This window comes from Scleropages formosus, chromosome 9 (genome assembly GCF_900964775.1).
Source record: "Scleropages formosus chromosome 9, fSclFor1.1, whole genome shotgun sequence".
Taxonomy (NCBI): domain Eukaryota; kingdom Metazoa; phylum Chordata; class Actinopteri; order Osteoglossiformes; family Osteoglossidae; genus Scleropages; species Scleropages formosus.
In genome coordinates, this window is record NC_041814.1 from 19,580,189 (window position 1) to 19,600,703 (window position 20,515).

The window sequence follows — 20,515 nt, forward strand, 5'->3', positions numbered from 1 at the left end:
TAATCGCCTCTCGGGTCTATTTCTTTCCTTTCAGCTCTCTCGCTTTCTCAAGTCACGGAAATAAGCGAGGCCTTAACGGAAGCCCAAAACGGCTGAGGCGAAGCCGCCGAAAAGGCCCGGCCTGTCCGACAGCGAGGTACCAGTTGTTGCAGGCGTCCAGGGTCACGCTGGTTCCTGGGGTGTGCAGCAGCCCCCGGTGGTAGCAGGGACACTCGGCCAGGGGTACGCAGGAGTTGTTGAGCAGGTAGAGCCCCGCGGAGCAGTAGCAACCGTCGTAGCAGGACGTGGCGCACTGCACGGTGGGCGTCATGTCCAGGCACACGCGTGGACACGGCCCTCCCTGGGCGTGACACTGCTCTGCTGTCATGTAGCTCATCCCTTTGGGACAAATCTCTAAAAGGCAGAAAACATGCTGGGATGCAGCAACACGGTCCTCTGCTGTACTCGGTACAATTTACCCATGGTGCTATGGGTGAGCACAGTTAGCAGCAGCTGTAAAGGTATCAGTCGGGTAGGTGTTTATAGGTGCCGTCTTACCTTTCACGTTCACTGATTTAGCAAACACCTTCCTCCAATGTAATTTACAATGATTTACCCAGTGACGCAGCTGGGAAATTTTTATTGGAGTAAGCATTTCGCTCAAGAGCATGACAGCGGGAAGTGGGATTCAAACTTGCAACCCTTGGTTCCAAACAAGACTTTAGCTCCAACCACTGTTCCGCCCGGTGTCCCTGTAGGTGCTGCTCGGGTGCGTGTCAGCGCACCGTGATCCATTACCTGCGCAGGGCTGCGTGTTGCAGTCCCGTGTCTGCATGTGCGGCCCAGGGCACCTTTCCCCGCCGTACTGGGGCGGAGGCGAGTTGCACGTGCGCCATCTGGTCTGGGCCCCCGAGTCGCACTCCGAGGAGCAGTCGGACCATGGCGACCAGGGCGACCACACGCCAGCCACTGAGCAGCAACGAGGGAGGAGGAATGGACGAAAACCAGCTGTTCAGCACGGAAGGTGGGAAATGATGCAGCTCTACAGAGGAGACCTGTCTCAGCCGACTGTGGACATACATGGGCAACGCCGTCCTGCACTGCCCCGAGTCAAAATACTGTTACGTTTTTGGTTCTTGCTCCTTTCTCTGGCACAATACAGACAGATAAGCCTAAGAGAACTAACACTTTTCTCCAGAACAGCTTACAATGTAACCTTTGTACAGTAACCAACTCAACATCGGCCCATTCGTACGGCTGGGTAATTTTTACCGTAGCAGCTCAGAGTAAATACCTCGATCAAGGGTACTAGAGCATGAGCAGGGATTTGAAGGCATGTACTTCTGATTGCTACAGCGCAGCTCTGACCACTACAGCACCTGCTCTCATTGAGTTTCTCTGTCCGGGCCGGATGTGGGCGTCTTTACCTGGGCACAGTATGGTGTTGCAGGGTTCGTGCTCCTCCGCCTCCCCCTGGCAGAGGGTGCTTTCTGTGCTGTTACAGGTGCGGAATCGCTTCCTAAGTCCCACCTCGTCTACGTGCAGGAAACAGGTCTTACTGCACTCAGACCAGGCAGTCCACTCACCCCATTCCGCCCCCTGCTGGTCAGGACCTGCAGGTACGTGTCATAAAAAAAGCAAGAAGTGTGATGAAGTTGCATTTACTGTTTTAACTGACACTTTCCTCCAAAGCAAGAGGTTGGGAGATCATTCCATCATGTTGGAGGCAGCGCCGAGAACCTTCGGATTTTTGATTTTGGACCAAACGGCAAGAAGGGGAGGTAATAACGTAAAGGTCGCTTCCTCCGCCTCTGCAAAGGTTGCAGGTGCTGGCAGGTGATATGATGCCTACCCATAAATTCCATAGATACTGCCCACATCCACTGTGAAAAAAAGCACAGGAAAGTGCACCTGAAGGACAAGGGGTGAAACAATGTCGGGCTTCTGCGGAGTCGCCGGGGCAGGGTTCAGTTTCTGTCGTGGGAGACCTGTGAAAGATTGAAATGGTCTTTAGCAAATACGCGACACTGTCATTGCACCTGTCATTATACGGGAAAGTCATCATCCCATCACCTGTACCGCTGCTGCACTCCGAGCCCACAGGTACTGTCACAAGGTGCCCAGGAAGACCAGGTCGACCAGTCGCAGCTGGCCTTACATGCGGAGTCATCACAGGAGACCTGCCCATCTTGACACACACTGGGAAGTCGAAAAAGAGAGCCTGTATTTTACATAATGCGTTGAAGAACTCGGCCGCTCTCCTCAGCACTAGGCATTGTGTCAGTGCAAACCTCGGACATGGCAAAAGTGACCTGTTGCTTATTTACCTGTTCATTTCTACTGCAATTCCACCTATATTAACAGCTCAATATCAACTCTAGGGCGCAGCGGGTTTGGCCTGTGCCTGCTCTCTGGTGGGTCTGGGGTTCGAGTCCCGTGGGGGTGCCTTGTGATGGACTGGCATCCCACCCAGGGTGTGCCCCCTTTAGCCTTGCGCCCTATTTTGCTGGGTTAGGCTCCGGTTCGCCATGACTCCACTTGGGACAAGCGGTTTCAGTCAGTGTGTGTGTGTGTGTGTGTGTGTGTGTATCAACTCTAGAGCACAAAGTTACTAGAGTAAAGTCACATGGGACTTGTACCAGAAACCTGTTTTACAGCACTAACAGACTGTGAGGGATGTTACCATGTGGTGCAGTTCCCCTTGATGAGCTTCTCTCCAGGCTGAAGGACCTTCCCATCCCAGTAGCAAGGGCACTGGCTGGCTCTCACACACCACCCCTCATGCAGGTACTGACCAGCGGGACATCGACATCCTAAGGTACAATGTATCGAAGGAGATCAGAAACAGAGGTTTTCGTGGTATTTTCTCAAGATGCTTGTAAAAAAACCATAACTTCACATGCATCTATTCAAAGGTCATAACGGCCTCAAGAAGAATGATGTTAGATCTCAGAAACTAAGTGGCATCAGGCCTTGGTAGCACTGAGATAGAACACCTAGGCGCACAAGTGTGGTCAGTTTTTTGGGCACAGAGAGTATCATAGTGGTCATTAGAGCTGTTCACCCTTGAGGCTGAAGGTACCCAAATAGCGTACAACAGCAACACTGTAAGTCACCTTGGACCGAGGCATTGGATAAAGAATAATGGTTATATAAATAGTTGTGTGCGTCTGTCACTTTAAATATTCAAATTAAGCTATTTTTAAAAGTTTAGGTTTATTTTTTGCCGATGAACCAGCCAAAGAAGAGAAAAATTACTAATAAATATGACGCCATGTATGAGGGGAGCACAACGTTTATGACACTTCTTTACCAAACCTGCATTTATAATAAAATATACTGTATCATATATAAATAAATAAATGTGTTCCAGTTTCAAGGAAATAAATCACATCAAATATTGATATAATGTGATTTATCAATTTGTACTCCATTTTGCAGATTTTGTTTTATTAAATTGCTGAAAATATATTAAATATTTAATACTGTGATACAACTGACTATACAGTCACTGTGATATCCAGTCAAACAAAGTCCACTCATGCATGGACTGCATTTTGTATTTTGTTTCTAAAGCAAAAAAAAGTTTGTGAAGGAATTAAAGTGCGCGCACACACACACACACACACACAGACTGTGATGGACCCACCTGAGACACAGTGGAGGGTGCAGTTGCTCTGGGATGAAACGTTCATACAGGTTCTAGGGCAGGACTCTGCTCTACCAGCCTGGCAGTCTTCCTCAGTCACCAGCACCATGCCGCTGCTGCAGCCTTGGGTACAACGCGCACGCACACACACACGCACACACACACGCAGAGTTATGAGGCCATGCCGAACCAGGCTCTAGTGTTCCATACTATACAGTCCCTTGCTGAGCTGCATTTGAATGCTGCACTATGTTCGGCTGTACTGGACCATACCGTGCTGGACGCTCACCTCTCTGCGTCTCTTCGCCGGGCCGACATGGCTGGACGTTACAGCTGTGTGTCTGCAGGGTCATACCCTCGCAGTCACGCCCGCCGTTCTTGGGCGGTGGGTTCGAGCAGGTCCTGTTCCTCATCCGCACGCCTCCGTCACAGGGGGCATCGCACTGGGACCATTCGGTCCACTCTGACCACTGACCGTCCACTAGGAGGGAGCGGGACAGGACAGAGGGAGTGTGAGGGAGCACACGAGGAGAAGGAATGTGGCGGATCGTAGGTGCCCTGTGATTTAGGTAACCAGAGACAACGGAAATGACAATGGATAAAATAGGACTAAAGGGGTAGGGGAAACAGGGAGGCACCTGGCTAAAGGAAGCAGGTGCACTGACCTCGGCAGGCCTGTGCGAAGCAGGCGCGGCTGTCGAACAGCGCCCCACCGCACTCCCCGCCCGGCCGGGCCTCCCGCACCACCTCTCGCTGACGGAAGAGGGAACCCAGGCTACACGTGACACTACACTGGCTCCACTGCGTCCAGGATGACAGCACACAGTCCACTGGGGGGGGAGGGGGGGGGGGGCAAAGGCCAGGATAGCTGAGGGACATCTCACAAAAACCACAATGAAACTGGCATGTCCTTCAATGGTGTGAAGGTGCAGGTACATGTCATACTACATGCTAAGGTATGGGTTCTACGCCATAATTAGCAGACACTTTTATACCGAAAGGCAGCAGCTCTGCAGTTATTCATTTAGCAGACTCTTTTCTCCAACGCAACTTTCAATGAACTCCATGTAGTGTTATGAGCCCACACACCTTATTCACCAAGGTGACTTACACTGTTAGATACACTACTTACACTGGATCACTCATCCATACATCGGTGGAACGCACTCTCTCTCTAACACTCCCACGCTAACAGTATTGGTGATTTTCATACCATAAATCCGCCTGAACAGCACGTCTTTGGACTGTGGGAGGAAACCAGAGCACCCGGTGCAATCTCACAAAGACATGGGGAAAACAGGCACTGTGGGAGAATAACCCTACTTGTTGGGTCACTGTGAAGCTTTAACCGCTACTTTACTTTCCAGGTTAATAAAGGTGTACACATGTGCCATACCACAGTCATTCTCATCAGAACCGTCAAGACAGTCCCTCTTCAAGTCGCACTTCCGGTCCATGTGCACGCATTCCCCGCTGCCGCACGAGAACTGCTTCGCAGAGCAGGGTCTGGGCACTAGGGGGCGCTCCGTCGTCACCAAAATTCCTGGAGGAGGTGCTGGATGGCCTACGGCAGGAACACGGGGATGTAGAAAAGCAGCGTTAAAGAGTCCTGGTCTCACAGGAACGAAGGGGGATTACTTTTACCATAGCACATCATGCATAGTTACAGTGCGTCTCAGTCTGATGTGCCTGTGTTCAGCTGACTGCGAGAAGGCCACCCTGTTCACCGTCACGTTTACCGCACCGGTCCCCGTCGGAGCCACCAGGGCAGTTCTCAGGGAATTCTGACAGGTGCGCGCATGTGCGCACACACACACAGACACATACACACACAAGCGTAAATGCTGCAGATACGGGTTTATCAAAGACCACGTTTATGAGTTTGTCTGGCAGAAGAAAAGGGCTGATGATGCCTGTAAAAATGCTGCAGAGCACTGACGCACAAAGACTGTGGTAACAGTGATAAATAAGGTTTACATTTACATTACATTTATTCATTTAGCAGACGTACGTCTCAGAGAAATACAGGTTCGTCTGAATAATGGATCACTCATCAATTTCAATCTGTGCAAAACTGAGGAAACCAAGCAGAGCTTTAGGGTTGCACCTGTTACTGCTGATGGGGATGTGAGCAAGCCAGGTGGTCCAGAAGGGGGGCCCAGCGGCTGCACCCCAGTGCCTGGACCAGTGGTGGTAAATGAGTGGAGCCCCGTGGTGAGGGGCAGGGATGTGGTCAGTCCAGGCTGCCCGTCATGAGGCTCTCTAGTGTGCAGCCCCGGGCCCGCGGTTGTCGGGGTCCAGCGCCCTGCAGGACTCGTGTGATCCTGGAGACCAGGGGCTCCTGTGGTCCCTGAGGGAGGAGGAGCAAGTGTGAGAGTGAGCAGTGCAATGTGCAGATCTGATCCAGAGCCAGGTTAATGAAATAAGTAAACAACCTTCCATTCTGTCTAAAATGAACCTGGCGATGCTGAACCCAAACTCAACCCCAGCATGTGTAAGTAAATAAAACGAGGCTTAGAACCAGCACAGACCGGATTCGCCATTTCAATGTGCAAAAGCGCATCATTTTGTCATGTGCCAGATTTTCAGCATCAATTAGTGCCTATGGAAATATTCTTTTTTAAAATATGTTTTAAACCTCATTTTTTGCTTTAATTCTTTTCTTCTATCCATTCTTTAGCAATAATCACTTGTTCATCACTTGTTCGATGTAGGATCATGGTGGTCTGGAGCCCATCCTGGAAGCTTATAGTATGAGGCAGGGTATACCCAGTCCATCCAGACTATTCTGGATTTGAACCTATGAAGGCTGGGAGGCACCATTGCTACGTGCTGTGTCATCGTACGCCGCCTTCATCGTCGATATGACACTTTGTTTGTCTTAAAATTGGAGGATTGAGGTATCAGTGAGGTAGACAAGATAATAAGGCGCCCAGGTCGAGGACACCTTTTTCCCCAGGGACCTTAGATACTCACAACTATTTGCAAGAAACAGCTGTTCCTGCTCAAACGCTTCAGTACCATTATCATTATATTGTTTTAATAAAACAAATACCAAAATCCACAGTATTCCTTGTCCAAATCTAATCAAGAAAGCATAACTGTTTACAATAGAAATAAATTCCTAGGATGTACATTCAACATTTTTGGCACTCATGCTATGACTGTATATGGAAATATTTTTCTTCGGAAATGAGTAAAAGAGACATATTAAATATTGACAGCTGGCTGAAATCTATTCGTCAATAAAGAACTAAGCCAAGGATACACAGAGAGAAAATCCAGTATATACAGTATACTGGTGTTGCAAGAGCATAACAAAAGAAATTTTCTTTAGGGAAACTGTCTGTTGACACAAAACCAAGGGAAAAAAATTGAATTTTCCCTTGGCCTACTATATATTTTCTCAGAATATAGACTGAAAAGCAGCCTAATAAGCATAATAAATAATAATGCACACACACACGTGCACACACACACACACAAAAGGCTGGAGGGGGAGAGGACACACCCAGGACAGGACGCCAGTCCGTCGCAAGGCACCCCAAGCGGGACTCAAACCCCAGACCCACCGGAGAGCAAGACCTGGTCCAACCCACTGTGCCACCACACCGGCTCCCATAAAATAAAATAGTAATAGATAAATATATAATCATAATAATTTACAGTCATAATAAAGTGAGGCGAGCCACTTGGACACCCCTGAATTTGAAAGATGTCACTGTTACTTTGGAGGGGACAAAAGGGTGAAAAACACATTTCCCATATTTTCCATGATGATACACGGTCATTAACAAGAACACAGAGCTGTGAAACTGGGAGAAGGACCTGAAACACTCTTCATCAGGGCCTTGAGCAGGAAATGGACCTAAAGTTTATTAGAAACCTTATCATGGATTTAACAGTTTATTTAAAATCTGATGAACCATTCCACTGCATTATGACCTATAAGTCATAAGTGATAAGATTGATTCTGCATGTCTCCACCAAAAGTGCTCATGGAGGACTCATGAGCTGGACTCCAATAAAGAATAAACAACTCCCTGAAATTTGCAGCACCGGGAAAAAGACTGAGTAAGTTAGGTTTTTCGTGAATAATGACTTAAAACCGTATATCTGAATGAGAAAAATTATACATGTTTAAAGGGAAAATGATAAAAATTTCAGAGAAATTATCACCCAAACCAGTTACACAACAAAAAAAATGTTGTCTATAATGAGAAAAAACTGGCTTTCACCTTCAGTGCTTTTATCTCCATGGATTTCTTTAAAAAAAGTTTTTAAAACATCTGTTTGAGAAGGGGGGGAGCTGCGGTGGCGCAGTGGGTTGGACCACGGTCCTGCTCTCTGGTGGGTCTGGGGTTCGAGTCCCGCTTGGGGTGCCTTGCGATGGACTGGCGTCCCGTCCTGGGTGTGTCCCCTCCCCCTCTGGCCTTACGCCCTGTGTTGCCGGGTAGGCTCCGGTTCCCCGCAACCCCGTATGGGACAAGCGGTTCTGAAAATGTGTGTGTGTGTGTGTTTGAGAAGGAATTCTATATTATACTTTATGAACAGTGTGACCGAGTCCAGTATGAGATTTGTATTTTCTTAGCAGGTGAACTCCTCCGAGTAGTTCTTAAAGTCCAGCTGTCCATCACACAGCGCAGTGACAGAGACATAACCCCCCCACCCCAGGACCAACACATCTAAGGAGAGACAGATGGTGGCCTTCATCTTGGAATTCATAGCCTGTTACCATAAGAAGTAACACTATTCCAAAAATATCCACAATCTATTCAAGTGACAAATGATCTGAAAAGAATAAGAATACGTCATTTTCCTTCCCTCGTCCTACTGATTAAGATGATTTTTCCAACAATGACCCATGACGTTGAAAAAAGTACAAAGGATACCTCTCGGTCGAAGTTGTGAGAAAGTGAACGAAAGCAAGAGAGATGAGAGCACGGCAGGCCTACCTTCTCCGCAGCCCAGGATCTCCACACGCAAGTAAAACGTGTGCTGGAATTCCACCGGGATGATACGGAGGTAGCGGGCCTTCACCAGGCGGTCCAACCAGTGGGTGACAGGAGTCCTGCCCACCATGTGCACCTTGAAAACCTACAGGAAACAGACTGGCTGCTCTGATCGCTGACAAGTGAACATATCAATGAAACATATATAGAGTGAATTCGGCATCAGTCATCACGGAAAATATGGGAAATGTCTTATTCACCCTTTTTTCCCCCTCCAAAAGACGGTCAATTTGTTCAGGTACTGAAAAATCAGCACAGAAGGGTCGCGCAGACTGATGCTGAATAGTCGGACAGCCCATGACCACCGCCTACGGTACCTTGGCTTGGGCATCCCTTTCTGTGTTTTCCGTGTAGTCTGCGAAATGGATCTCGTCCAGGCTGAAGGCCAAGCGGTATTTGCTGAGGTACCCTTCGGTCCTCCGTTCGCTGCCCTGCGTCACCACCCCTGACACCCATACGGGCTCCAGGAAGTCCACCTGGAAGTACGGCTGTGGGTCATCTGGAAGGGGGCTCCACCCCGGCTCCATGATCAGGCTGAGGCACAACGACATGCAAAGCCATCAGAAGAACAAGATCACACTATATCTCAGTGAAGACTTTTCCTGTTGGGGTTGCACCACTTTTCATGAAGTAAGTAAGAAAACTTGAAGCCTGGACAGGACAATACGGCTGGGTCTTTAAACAAGTTACCGAGCCTGAAGAGATTTAAACATATGTCCGGGTCCATGGCAGTGCGGTGTGAATTCATCGTGTACTGTGTTACGTTGCCAGCTGAGTAGCAGAAAATAATAAATAATAAATGACTGATTTGGTTGGCGTTAGGTCAGTTCAGTTTTCCCGCCATTTTTTCCTACAGCTCCTTCCACGAAACACCACTCTGAGAGCTCCCAGTTACAGTCAATTTGCCGTCTAAAGATACAGTTGAAATACATAAATAGTGTAATAATAGTTCCAGTCCAATAGCGGTTATGATCCATTAGTGGTTATGGTGCAGTAGCAGGTTCAGCCCTATCACAGTTGTCACAGTAGGCTTAAGTCAATTATTACAGAGATTTGCATTGCGCACACACACACACACACACACACACACACACACACACACACACACACACACACACACACAACACAGGATGGACGATTGCACGTTGAGGAAAATTTCCTCTAAGACAAACATCGAGAATTTTGATTCGGCGTAAGACCCTTTGGACTATTTCGCTCGAAACGCAGGACGGGCACTCACACATTGGGAACGATGTTGAGGCGCCCAGCATCGGCGGGGTTGTTCTCTCGGTACGTAGATGCGGTCAGCTGGCCGTACCGGACGCGCCCGTCCTCCAGGCCCAGGGGGGAGGTGCAGGGCCCTATGGGAGGAAGGGACGCACACTCATACAGTACGTTCAGTACCACATAACCAGCGGCAAATTATTCCGTTGCATGATAGCCAGACTACTAATGATAGACTGACAATACAGTATATAAAATAATTATACCAGCATCTATATGTCCACGTTAACCCTATACGGAAAATAACATCATAAATCACAAAGTTCATAGAACATGAAAAATCCTGTCAACTGAGTGAAGCCTGGCTGGCCCGGGTAGGAACTCTTCACCGATGATGGATGCTCCTCCAGATAATTACCTCGGAGCCTGGGCTCTCCCTGGAGGAAACAGCGACCACAGAAGAATCGGTGTTAACATGTAACGCAGATTTAAAAAAGGCGGAAAAAAGACAGAACCTTGATCCACTAGAGTAACGTGGATGGAGGTCCTACCGCTGTTGTGGCGGTAACGGCAGCCATGTGGGGTGTCCTGAGGGGGGAGGGAGTGGGCGTGATGTGCACTTCGCTGCCGTTCCCCCCGGTCCTATAAGCGGAGACAGTGGGCGTGAGTCGACCATATCGAACTGGGGCAGGAGGAAGAGTTACGGCCGAGTTCCTCTGCAGCTGGACACAGTAAATCTTGCTGTCTTGCTGTATTTTACCGCCTCAACCGAGTTCTCGCTCTTCATTTCCTGTCACGCAGACCTGACTGGCAGAACTCTGTCTGACCCCTTGATCCCCGCTGTTAGGATTCCTCCGTATCACGGAAAGGATACCTGTCCTCTCCAGGGTGCGCTGTGGCGACGTGTTCCTCGGGGGAGCAACCCCTTTCGTCGGCCCCGTCAGGACAGTCGGGAACTCCGTCACAGCGGCGAGCCGCCTCCGTGCACGCACCTGGAGGAGGCAGTGAACACTTCTCGAGCAGCCTCCTAACACTCCTAATACAAGGCAGGCATTTCCGGTTGAAGATTTCTTCTTTAAATCTCTGTAGCTATAGGCGCTGACTGATGGAAACAATGGTTGACATGTCTGACAATAATGGCAAAATGTAAAGGGATATAGCAACAGACTGAAAGGCATCACTGTTTAACAAAGGGACCCTACATATGGAATAACTTGTAGAATATTACAGTGTGAAGCTTTAGGTTAGCTGTCATTCTCCAGAGGATGGGGATGGGAAGGGATCGTAAGCGCTTCCGCTGTCAAGGATGGAATCCGTGAGAACCCAAGACTTGGGGTGAAGTACACACCTGTTCCACAACCCAGAAGCTCCACTCTCAGGTAGATGCCGTTTTGGAAGTCGTGAGGCAGAACACGCACGAAGCGGGCGGACACCATCCTGTCCAGCCGCACCTCTGTTGTGCCGCTGTCGTCACGGTTACCCAGGAACACCTACAAGAAGGGTTGGGTAGCAGTGTCCACAGAGTAGGTGGGAGGGAAGCAGGAGTTTTACAGATGGAAGCATAAATACTGGAAGTGAACTTTGAGAATATGCAGATGTCTGAAGGTACAGTGGCACACACACACACATTTTCAGAACCGCTTGTCCCATACGGGGTCACGGGGAACCGGAGCCTACCCGGCAACACAGGGCGTAAGGCCGGAGGGGGAAGGGGACACACCCAGGACGGGACGCCAGTCCGCCGCAAGGCACCCCAAGCAGGACTTGAACCCCAGACCCACCAGAGAGCAGGACTGCGGTCCAACCCACTGCGCCACCGCACCCCCTCCAGGGTACAGTGGCAGCATTGCTAAAATGTATCGATGACTTTACCCAGACGCTTTATAATTCCACGTGTGTACAATAGGTAACTCACAATTTAAAGAGTACGCTGTTCTCGTTTGTACAATTCAGGGCAAACACGGTATTCAAAGGTAGGGTTTGAAGCAGGAACCTTCACATGTAAGACAATGACTCAAACCACTATGTAACCTGCCACTTGAACACTGAAGATATGGAAAGTGAAGCATGGAAGCGGCGGTGGTTGGTGGCAAAGCACCTTTGCTCTTGGGCGAGCATCAGTGACCAGCTCCTGGTAGGTATACCAATGTGTCCCATCGTCACTGAACTGGAGGTAAAAACTTGACACAAACGTGTCAAATGCACCTCCGCCCTGGGTTATTATACCTTAAAGGAATAGAGTAAAGCAGGGGGTCAGACGTCATTACTTTACTTTTGCCATCAGTCAGTTAGTGAGCATCACTGCATTATCAAGTTCATTCTACGGTGAAGCGGTGAAGAATATTTCCTTAATTTTTTTAGCTGACGATGGATTCGATAATTAACACTCAGTCTGGTCAGACTGTCGGTTTGATTATAGATTGAGATGTTGATTTGTTGATTGATTGACTAATTGGTACATGGATTGGATGCTTCATTAATGGATTAACTTGCTGGTAGTTTAACGTTTTGGTCGTTTTACTGGTTGGTTAATTGATTGACTGATTAGCTGATTTGTTGACAAAAAATGAGACGACTGCCTGGTTTTTGAATAAATAATCAGCCCAGGTTGGTTGACAAGCTTATAGGATGAGTGTTTCATTAATTGATTGTCTTGCTGATATTTTAATTATTGGTTCATTACAGGGTTTGAGGATGGGCTGAGAGGTTACCACATTACCAGTGATGTTGTGAGGTTGCAGCATGTCCAGCTGCAGGTACGGGGGCTGCACACTGTGGCCACTGTAATGACCCTCAGGGACCCATCGCGGTAGTTCACGGTACTGATCGGGTTCGGGGCTCCATCCCTGCAGATCGCTGTGGGAGTTACGGGCAAAGAGTCGCCCCGCTGATGGCGGATGACCTTGCTGGTAGGAGGAGGCACTGAAACTGGAGTCTGGGAGGTGCTGAACCCCAAGAGGAGTCCAGCATTCCTCTTTGAGAGACAGAGGGGAAAATTTGAACGGACAGGGTAAAGCACCCTGTAAATAACGGATGACCAATTCAGTGATTTGCATGTACATTCCAACCGACATGATGATTATACAAGACGGAGAAAAGATACATTAATAGAGAAAGGGAGGGAAAAAATCAGTCGTGTCCAAACATTGCAAAAAGCACATTAATTACAGCGGCAGGGTGCAAAAGGTGAACCTGAAAAAATTCCGCAGATGACCAACCTTCAGCTGGGAGGGGAAATGTGGGGATCGGGGGTGTGGGCGGCTCTCTAGGTGCGGAAGTCACAGTGCTGACAGGAACAGGGGACATGGTAGCATTATGGCCTGACAGAAGAAAAAGCAGGCATGCGTTAATAGGGAACTGGACATCCGGCGGTGAGTCCGCTGCGGCTCCGGCGGCATCTTACACTACCTGGCTCCTCACAGTAGCAACACTGCTCTCCCTCTCCTCGTATCAGTGTCTGTCCCTGAAACGGCCAAAGAGGCGGACATTGTATCCCAGCGCTCCTGTAAATCCCAGTCAGGTGTTTGTGGAGGATAAACAAAAGGTAGGCGGGCAGGGGTGCGTGGCTCTGACCGACCTGGGGGCAGCCAGCAGCGTGCGGGCAGTAGGGGCTGCAGCGAATGGTCAGGTTGGGCCGGCAGTGGCACAGCTGGCACGGTCCCGTCTTCCAGTGCTCCCCTACAGTGTAGCCCCGGCCCTTGAACTCACACTCCTTGCAGGGCTCTGTCTGACACCTGGAGTAAGAAGACGAGCGCTGTACCTTCTCCTCATCGCAGCTGTTCCAGACATTGAATTTTACACGTTGGTTCTGGAAAGAGCCTGATGCACATGTCTTTGGATTGTGGGAGGAAACCAGAGCACCCAAGAGAAACCCATGCAGAAAGATGCAAACGCCACACAGACCGAGCTGGATTCAAACCTATGCCCAAACAGTGCAGGCTCTATGAGGTGAAATCATTACCTGCTGCACCCTGATTCTTTTGGGTAAAACATCAAATAATGTCCAGCAGTTAAACTTTGTATGAATATTAAAGACATTGATGCAGAAGTGACTATTACTGTTTTTCTGAGTGACCCTCAACTCTGTCTCGTTAGGCGAAGCGCTCCCTCGGTGCTCCAGACCCATGCAGCGGACACATTTGTGCTGGGAGTTACTGGTTTCTCTGAAGGTGCCTGAATAGACCGATGAAGGGAGGGACGGGGGGGCAGGAGACGAGCTCACCGGCGGGCCTTGCGGTAGATGCCCCGACACTGGCGCCCGTTGCCGTGCTTGCTGGGATTGTTGGGACTGCGGAAGGACCACTGCACAGACTGAACGCCGCACGGCCCCAGGCACTCCCCCCACGGAGACCAAGCCGACCACCCACAATGCACTGGGGGAGACCACAGATATCAGACTTTTCTTTGTGCAGTTGTACACAGCCCTTTATCTACACCCAGAGTGTATATTACTGTAGTTATGAACTATGGATGCTGACAAAATGCACGGATTGCTCCACCAGTCAAAAATTTGAGTACACTCAGCGGAAACTAGTGTTTTTTTCTGCAGCAATTCCCCAAGGTGTAGGACATCAATGGCTTGTTTTCAGTTCACTCTTCTCTCCAGTTTGTCCTGTACAGGAGCTGCCCATGTGAACTCAAACTTTTGACTTGTACTGTACACCAGCTACATGTATTCTTTAATGTGTGCTGCCTGTCATCATTGTATGTCTGACACACACCGTTTGAAATACAAGAACATATTCCAGAAAGCCTAGTGCTTGCTGCTTGTGCGGTGTGGATCGAGCAGACCTGAGCACTCAGGGTTGGGTCTGCAGTGCTGGGGTCTTCCTCTGTCACAGGTACAGATCTCACAGCCCACCTTCACCTGCTGCCCAGGCCAGTAGCGCACCCCGGAAACTTCACACAGGCACTCCTCTGGCCTCACACACAGGTGGGCATGGTTCATCACCTTGTCCTCAGGGCACCAGCATCCTGCAGGGTGAGTCGGAAGCGAGCACAATTCTACATGCAACAACTGGTGCTCGTGTCAGTAGACCATTTATGACCACATACATGACCACTGAATGCTGCAATGTATAGACATCTATATGGTCTATAAAGCAGAGAATGTCAGAAACTAAGGCAATTGTAGACAAAAAATTTCCAGGTTAAAAGCAAAGCATTCTTAGGGGAGAAAAAAACAAATTTAGCACATATAGACAAGCAAAGAGTAGGCAAACACTCGAATCAACCACAATGATGGCAGAGGAGAAAGGAGAAGGGTCATCTGAATATTATTAGAACTGTGATTGAGGACAAAGCAGTAGGGAAATGAAAAAGTACTGCATTATGAGCATTAATCTGTAACAGACTGAATAAAACACAATCATTCAATGAAGTAATTTAGTCTTAGTTCATCTCATCCTTGATGCAAAAAGTAGAAGATTTGAACTGAATACTTAAAAATTCTCACTCCAAGGTATGACTGCATTCCCCTTGGGTTACCGTGGTTTGTGCCCACTCACCCCCCATCACACCTTACCTGTAAAGCAGCTGGCGTTACCATCACAGGCGCTCTCGCTGGCCAGGTGGGTGCAGGTGAGGGGGCAGGGGACACAGGTCCTTGGAATGAGTTCGCCGTGGCATGTGGTGTTGGCACATCCGTCCCGGGGGCAGGGTTCTGGGAAACACACAGAGATGAGCCGGCTACACGCTGATTACCTCCCATGGCTGTGATTGCTCTTAAAGCTGTATTCGCTGTCGCAGCATAAGGTGTGCTGCTCTTTTATATCAGTCTTTCACCAACGGTCAAGTGAACTTTGTGGTTATTTGTTATTATGCACAATATATGCAGAGAAATAGTACGCGTTGGACGTCCAGCCAGAAAGGGACATGTTTTGAAACATCCTGGGAAAGATAGATATCTTGGTCACATGTCATCAGACACCAGTTTTGGGCAGCTCAGGCAGGAGGAACGTACCGATTTCGGTGGCAATGGGTGACTCTTCAGGCAGCTCTGTGCAAGTCCTGCCCCCGTTCCGAGGTGGGAAACACTCCCTCTGTCGTATGACGACACCGCCGCACCCCTCGGAGCAGTTTGACCACGTAACCCATGGCAACCACGCTCCATCAACTATAAATTGGAGAGGTACGTACAGGATCGGTTCGCATCATCAAATCCTTTAAGAGACAGGTAGGAGAACCTAGTTACGAGTGTCTTCAGGATGTCACAAAGCACGCTCACCTGGGCAGGAGACGGAAAAGCAGTCCTGCTTCTGCACGTCCTCTCCTCTGCACTGACGGAGAGAATCTCCTGGGGGACACCGTCTCTGCCTGCTCTGGAATCCAGACCCACAGGAGTGGCTACAGGGCCCCCAGGGCCCCCAGGGGCCCCAGCTCCGGCAGCCCTCTTCATCCGAGGGGCTTCTCCCCAGTCCTAGTGCTCCATCGGGACATTCCGGGATGCCATTGCAAACCTGCGAACAGAGGTGGCGTGACGGATGCCGCACCCCTGTTTTCCTAGGCAAGTTTACAGTGTTTGTGAGCCACGTACAGTCGGCAGCTTCCCGGCACTGCTCCGCAGCCTCGGGATGGTGCTGACGTCCCATGCAAGTGATTTAGAGTGTGGGGGACCTCCTTACCTCTTTGAAAGTAAGACAGGTGCCATCGAGGCAGGTGTGCTCTGGGCAGGCCTGGCTCGTGTTCCTGTGGGTGGGTGGTGGTGGGACAGTCTTGTCTAATCGAAGGAGAGAGCAATTTAAGAGGAGGTCCAACACAAGACCCTGAGTCTAGAGTACTGGCAAGGGTCTTAGAGGCTTAGAAAGGACTCGTGATTTCCGCAAGGATATCAGTTCTCGGCCTGTGGGGGAACTCACCGCACACGAGCTCATCCTCTCCTAGGGGGCAGTCCGGCACGCCGTCACACACACGGGTCACATTCACACACGTGCGGTTGTCGCACTTGAAGCTCCCGGGACACGGTGGAATTACGGAGGAGCCTGATGCAGACAAACGCGGAGGAACACGGAGGTGTGAACTCTGTCGCAGGCGCTGATCGAAAACGTCGCGGTCCAAAATAAAAATCTCAGCAAGACTAAGAACTTTAGCTCCTACACATTTTAAGATTTAAATGCAGTTTTGGAATTACTGGAAAAATCATTAAGTCCACTGACCCACCATGAATGGCATCACTTATTCGGCCTTGCATAGTGGTGCAACTACGTTTTGTTACCACGGGAGTGGATTTCCATCTCTACGTACATGGTAGATGCGTGAACATACATAGAGCACGTCTGTGTAGGCATCTAGACAATCACAGAAGTAAATTATCCTTGACTGCAAGCTACAAGTGTAAGTTTGTGTGTGTGTGTGTGTGTGTGTGTGTGTGTGTGTGTGTGTGTATTTTTGACACACCTCTCCTCGTCTGAATGTGTCCCAGTATGTGACCTCCTCTTACCGCAGTTGTCCACACTCTCATCTGAGGCATCCTGGCAGTGCGGGGTGCCGTCACACAGCTGCTGGTGGTCCACACACTGCCCCCCGTACAGGCAGGGGAACTGACCTGGGCTGCAGCGCCCCCCACAGGCCAGCTCATCATCTCCATCTGGGCAGTCTGTCTCCCCATCGCAGCGCCAGGCCAGTGGGATGCAGTGGCCACTGGCACAGCGAAACTCGTGCTGCCTGCAGCCTGGGGCAGGGAAGGGCACGTTCTGCATGGGCGAAGAGCTCCTGCACTGCTCCAACACACTCTCTGGCTACATCAGTGCTATTTCAGATGCACGCATTGGGATTACGAGAATTCACATTTGAATTTGGCAGTCATGTCTCCCGCTGAACTTAAAACAACACACTTTTGTATTTTCATCTGCCGCAAATCTCTGTAAACCTAAAACAAGCCGAAATGTCGAAAGAGTAGCGGTCTTAACAGTGTTCCCGCAGTGTTACGTACTAGGCGTGGGCACGGGTGGGGAGAGGGGCGACACCGGTGGGGCCTTGGTGACTGGCGCGGTTGTGACATCTCGGCAGCCGGTGTGATTCTCATCCTCCCCCCCCAGACAATCGGCCAGACCATCGCAGAGCCGGAGCCGCGACACGCAGGTTCCATCGGCGCAGGAGAACTGACCTGGAGCGCAGGTCACTGATCCGCACACACGCAGACACACAGTGACACAAAACCAGGCAGCTGAACATAGCGCACATCAGCACGCCAGGCCAAACCTCACATCTCGGATGCGATCCTGTACCCGATTTTGAATTTTTGCACATTTTTGGACAACTGTTTTGTAAATATCTGTGACCTTTCCCAGCATTCTCTTTCATTAGGGATAATAAGGAGGATGCATTCGCCGTAGACGGGGGATCCGAGGGTCGGTGTACCTCCGCCGAGACAGACGTCCTCATCCGTGCCAGAGGGGCAGTCCCTGGTCCCATCACACACCCTCTCGGCGGGTATGCACTGACCGTCGGGGCACTGCAACTCCCCCGGCGCGCACGCACACCCCCGCTCGTCGCTCAGGTCGGCGCAGTCCTCATGCCCATCGCAACGGTGAAGGTACGGCACGCAGGGGCCACCCGCACAAAGGAACTCCCCGGGCCCGCAGCCCTCGCCGCAGTCTGCAACGGAGCAGTCATTAGAGAAGAAACCGTGCTATATTTCTTTAGCAGATCCATTGTTAACTGGACATTTCAGTGCTAGAATTCAGAATTAAGGATCCTAGTACCTACAATCTTTCGACCACAAACGACATCGCCTTAGAAATTTCTTTTGTCTTTTTTTTTTTCTAATTTAATTTATGGGCAGCACAGGGTCACAACAACACAGAGGTAGAGAAAGTACACTGAGGGATTGCACATGTGTCCACGCACGTAGAGCGAGGCCTCGGGGTCTCAAGGTTACAATATGTCACGGCTGCGATCACGTAGTATGTTCTAATAACTTTCAGAAGGGTGTATAGAAGGTTTCCAGAATTCAACAGATTTGTTGTGCAAATCAACTGGGGGAATTTCTGACATGGACCACAAGGACAAAATACATTTCTTTGCCAATTTTGTAAGAGTAGCCGGTTGATGGAGCATGACATCATATCATATCAATAGAGAAGAAACCGGGTTGCGGTTTAACGAAAAAAACTGACGGAGACAAACAAGACCTTTTGCTGAAGGGTTGCTTGTTTTTTGAGTGTTGCACGAACCCCATTCCAGTAAGCTTATATATTCACATTCCCAGAAATAATGTAAAAATGCCATCACCCTTCACGCACAGAATGCCTCTTTTTGCTGAACTCCCCTTGATCAAGGTACCCAACCTGAACTGATACAGTAGAAATGGCCCACGAAGCTTAGAAGACAAACTAAATGGCGTAATTTGCTTCGGATAAAAGCGTCAGCGAAGTAAAGAATTATTTTCCCTAGGAGGAAAGTATCAGCTAAATGACGGTGTTTACAGGGGTTGTGAGGGAGAGGCGCTGCAGGGCGAACGGACCTCGCTCGTCAGAATCGTCCGCAAAGCCGCAGTCGGCGCGGCCGTCGCAAACTCGGCTGCTGGGCAGGCAGCGGCCGCTGGCACACCGGAACTCCCCTGCAGGGCACAGCGGGGCGGGGCTCACAGGGGCGCAGAACTCCTCGTCCGATTGGTCGGCGCAGTCCGGATGCCCGTCGCAACGGAGGGTGCCGTCCAGGCAGCGGCCGCCGGCGCAGCGGAACTCGCCCGGGGCGCAGGTGGCTGGACACTGCTCATCTGAGCCATCGCCGCAGTCGTCCTCATTGTCACACACCCATAGTGACGGGATGCAGCGCCCCCCCGCGCACCGGTACTCGGACTCGAGACAGGGTGGCGAGGGGACGCATGGAGAGCCCTCGCACTGCCAGCTTCCAGCTTGGCACGTGCTGTGCGTGTGCGCAAAAAAAACACAAAAAGGACATGAATTAATATGCGAAACGGCAAAGGAAAGCACAGAGTAACATGAGCAGACTTTACTGAGTTGCACTGAATGCTGGCACTACACACATTGTCTAATTTACCACAGATGTACATTTGCTCACTCAGCAGATGCTTTTCTCCAAAGCGACTTCCAGTGAACTCTGTGTAGTGTTATCAGCCCACACACCTTGTTCACCGTGGTGACTTACACTGCTAGATACACTACTTACAGTGGGTCGCTCATCCATACTCCATACATCTGTGGAACACATTCTCTCTGTCACTCACACTATGGGTGAACCCAAACAGCATGTTTTTGGACTGTGGGAGGAAACCAGAGCACCCCGAGGAAACCCACACAGAGAACATGCAAACTCCACATAGACTGAGCAAGGATTAAACCCATGTCCTCTTGCACCAGCCAGGTGCTGTGAGACAGCAGCACTACACACTGCACCACTGTGCCACCCCACAGACATTTAAACATCGAAAGTTCAGCTGGTGCCTTGACCCAGACACCTATGTGACGTTTTCATCTTTACCGTTGGGAAGTCATTAAGAGAAAGGCGACACAAACCAGTTCTGACAGTTCTGATGGATGTAGGCCCCTGGGGGAAACTGGGAGCCGCCCCACTCACAGGGGCAAGAGGAGGGAGCGACGCATCCATCGCCTGCGGTGAGAGGCAGAGGGACAGGCGTTGCGAAGGATTCTGTCTGATTAAAAACTGTTTGTCTGCAATACTGACTATA

The 20,515-nt window shown here is 50.0% G+C and overlaps 1 protein-coding gene across 1 annotated transcript in view; it reads right to left on the reverse strand.

The window, feature by feature from the left end:
* The window catches only part of sspo (SCO-spondin), a 70,022-nt gene that overhangs the window by 30,624 nt on the left and 18,883 nt on the right, over positions 1-20,515 (reverse strand). The window contains 34 exon segments of the mRNA XM_029255122.1: positions 141-393; positions 778-948; positions 1,407-1,592; positions 1,900-1,967; positions 2,053-2,178; positions 2,663-2,792; positions 3,629-3,751; positions 3,918-4,109; positions 4,294-4,458; positions 5,025-5,192; positions 5,736-5,978; positions 8,584-8,725; positions 8,958-9,174; positions 9,881-10,001; positions 10,283-10,301; positions 10,416-10,506; positions 10,739-10,856; positions 11,213-11,354; positions 11,963-12,090; positions 12,584-12,838; positions 13,083-13,184; positions 13,285-13,327; positions 13,442-13,598; positions 14,087-14,237; positions 14,656-14,838; positions 15,389-15,526; positions 15,827-15,979; positions 16,091-16,322; positions 16,488-16,582; positions 17,357-17,533; positions 17,795-17,983; positions 18,223-18,459; positions 19,562-19,731; positions 20,343-20,436. Of these exon segments, the coding sequence (XP_029110955.1) occupies positions 141-393; positions 778-948; positions 1,407-1,592; positions 1,900-1,967; positions 2,053-2,178; positions 2,663-2,792; positions 3,629-3,751; positions 3,918-4,109; positions 4,294-4,458; positions 5,025-5,192; positions 5,736-5,978; positions 8,584-8,725; positions 8,958-9,174; positions 9,881-10,001; positions 10,283-10,301; positions 10,416-10,506; positions 10,739-10,856; positions 11,213-11,354; positions 11,963-12,090; positions 12,584-12,838; positions 13,083-13,184; positions 13,285-13,327; positions 13,442-13,598; positions 14,087-14,237; positions 14,656-14,838; positions 15,389-15,526; positions 15,827-15,979; positions 16,091-16,322; positions 16,488-16,582; positions 17,357-17,533; positions 17,795-17,983; positions 18,223-18,459; positions 19,562-19,731; positions 20,343-20,436 (5,179 nt within the window).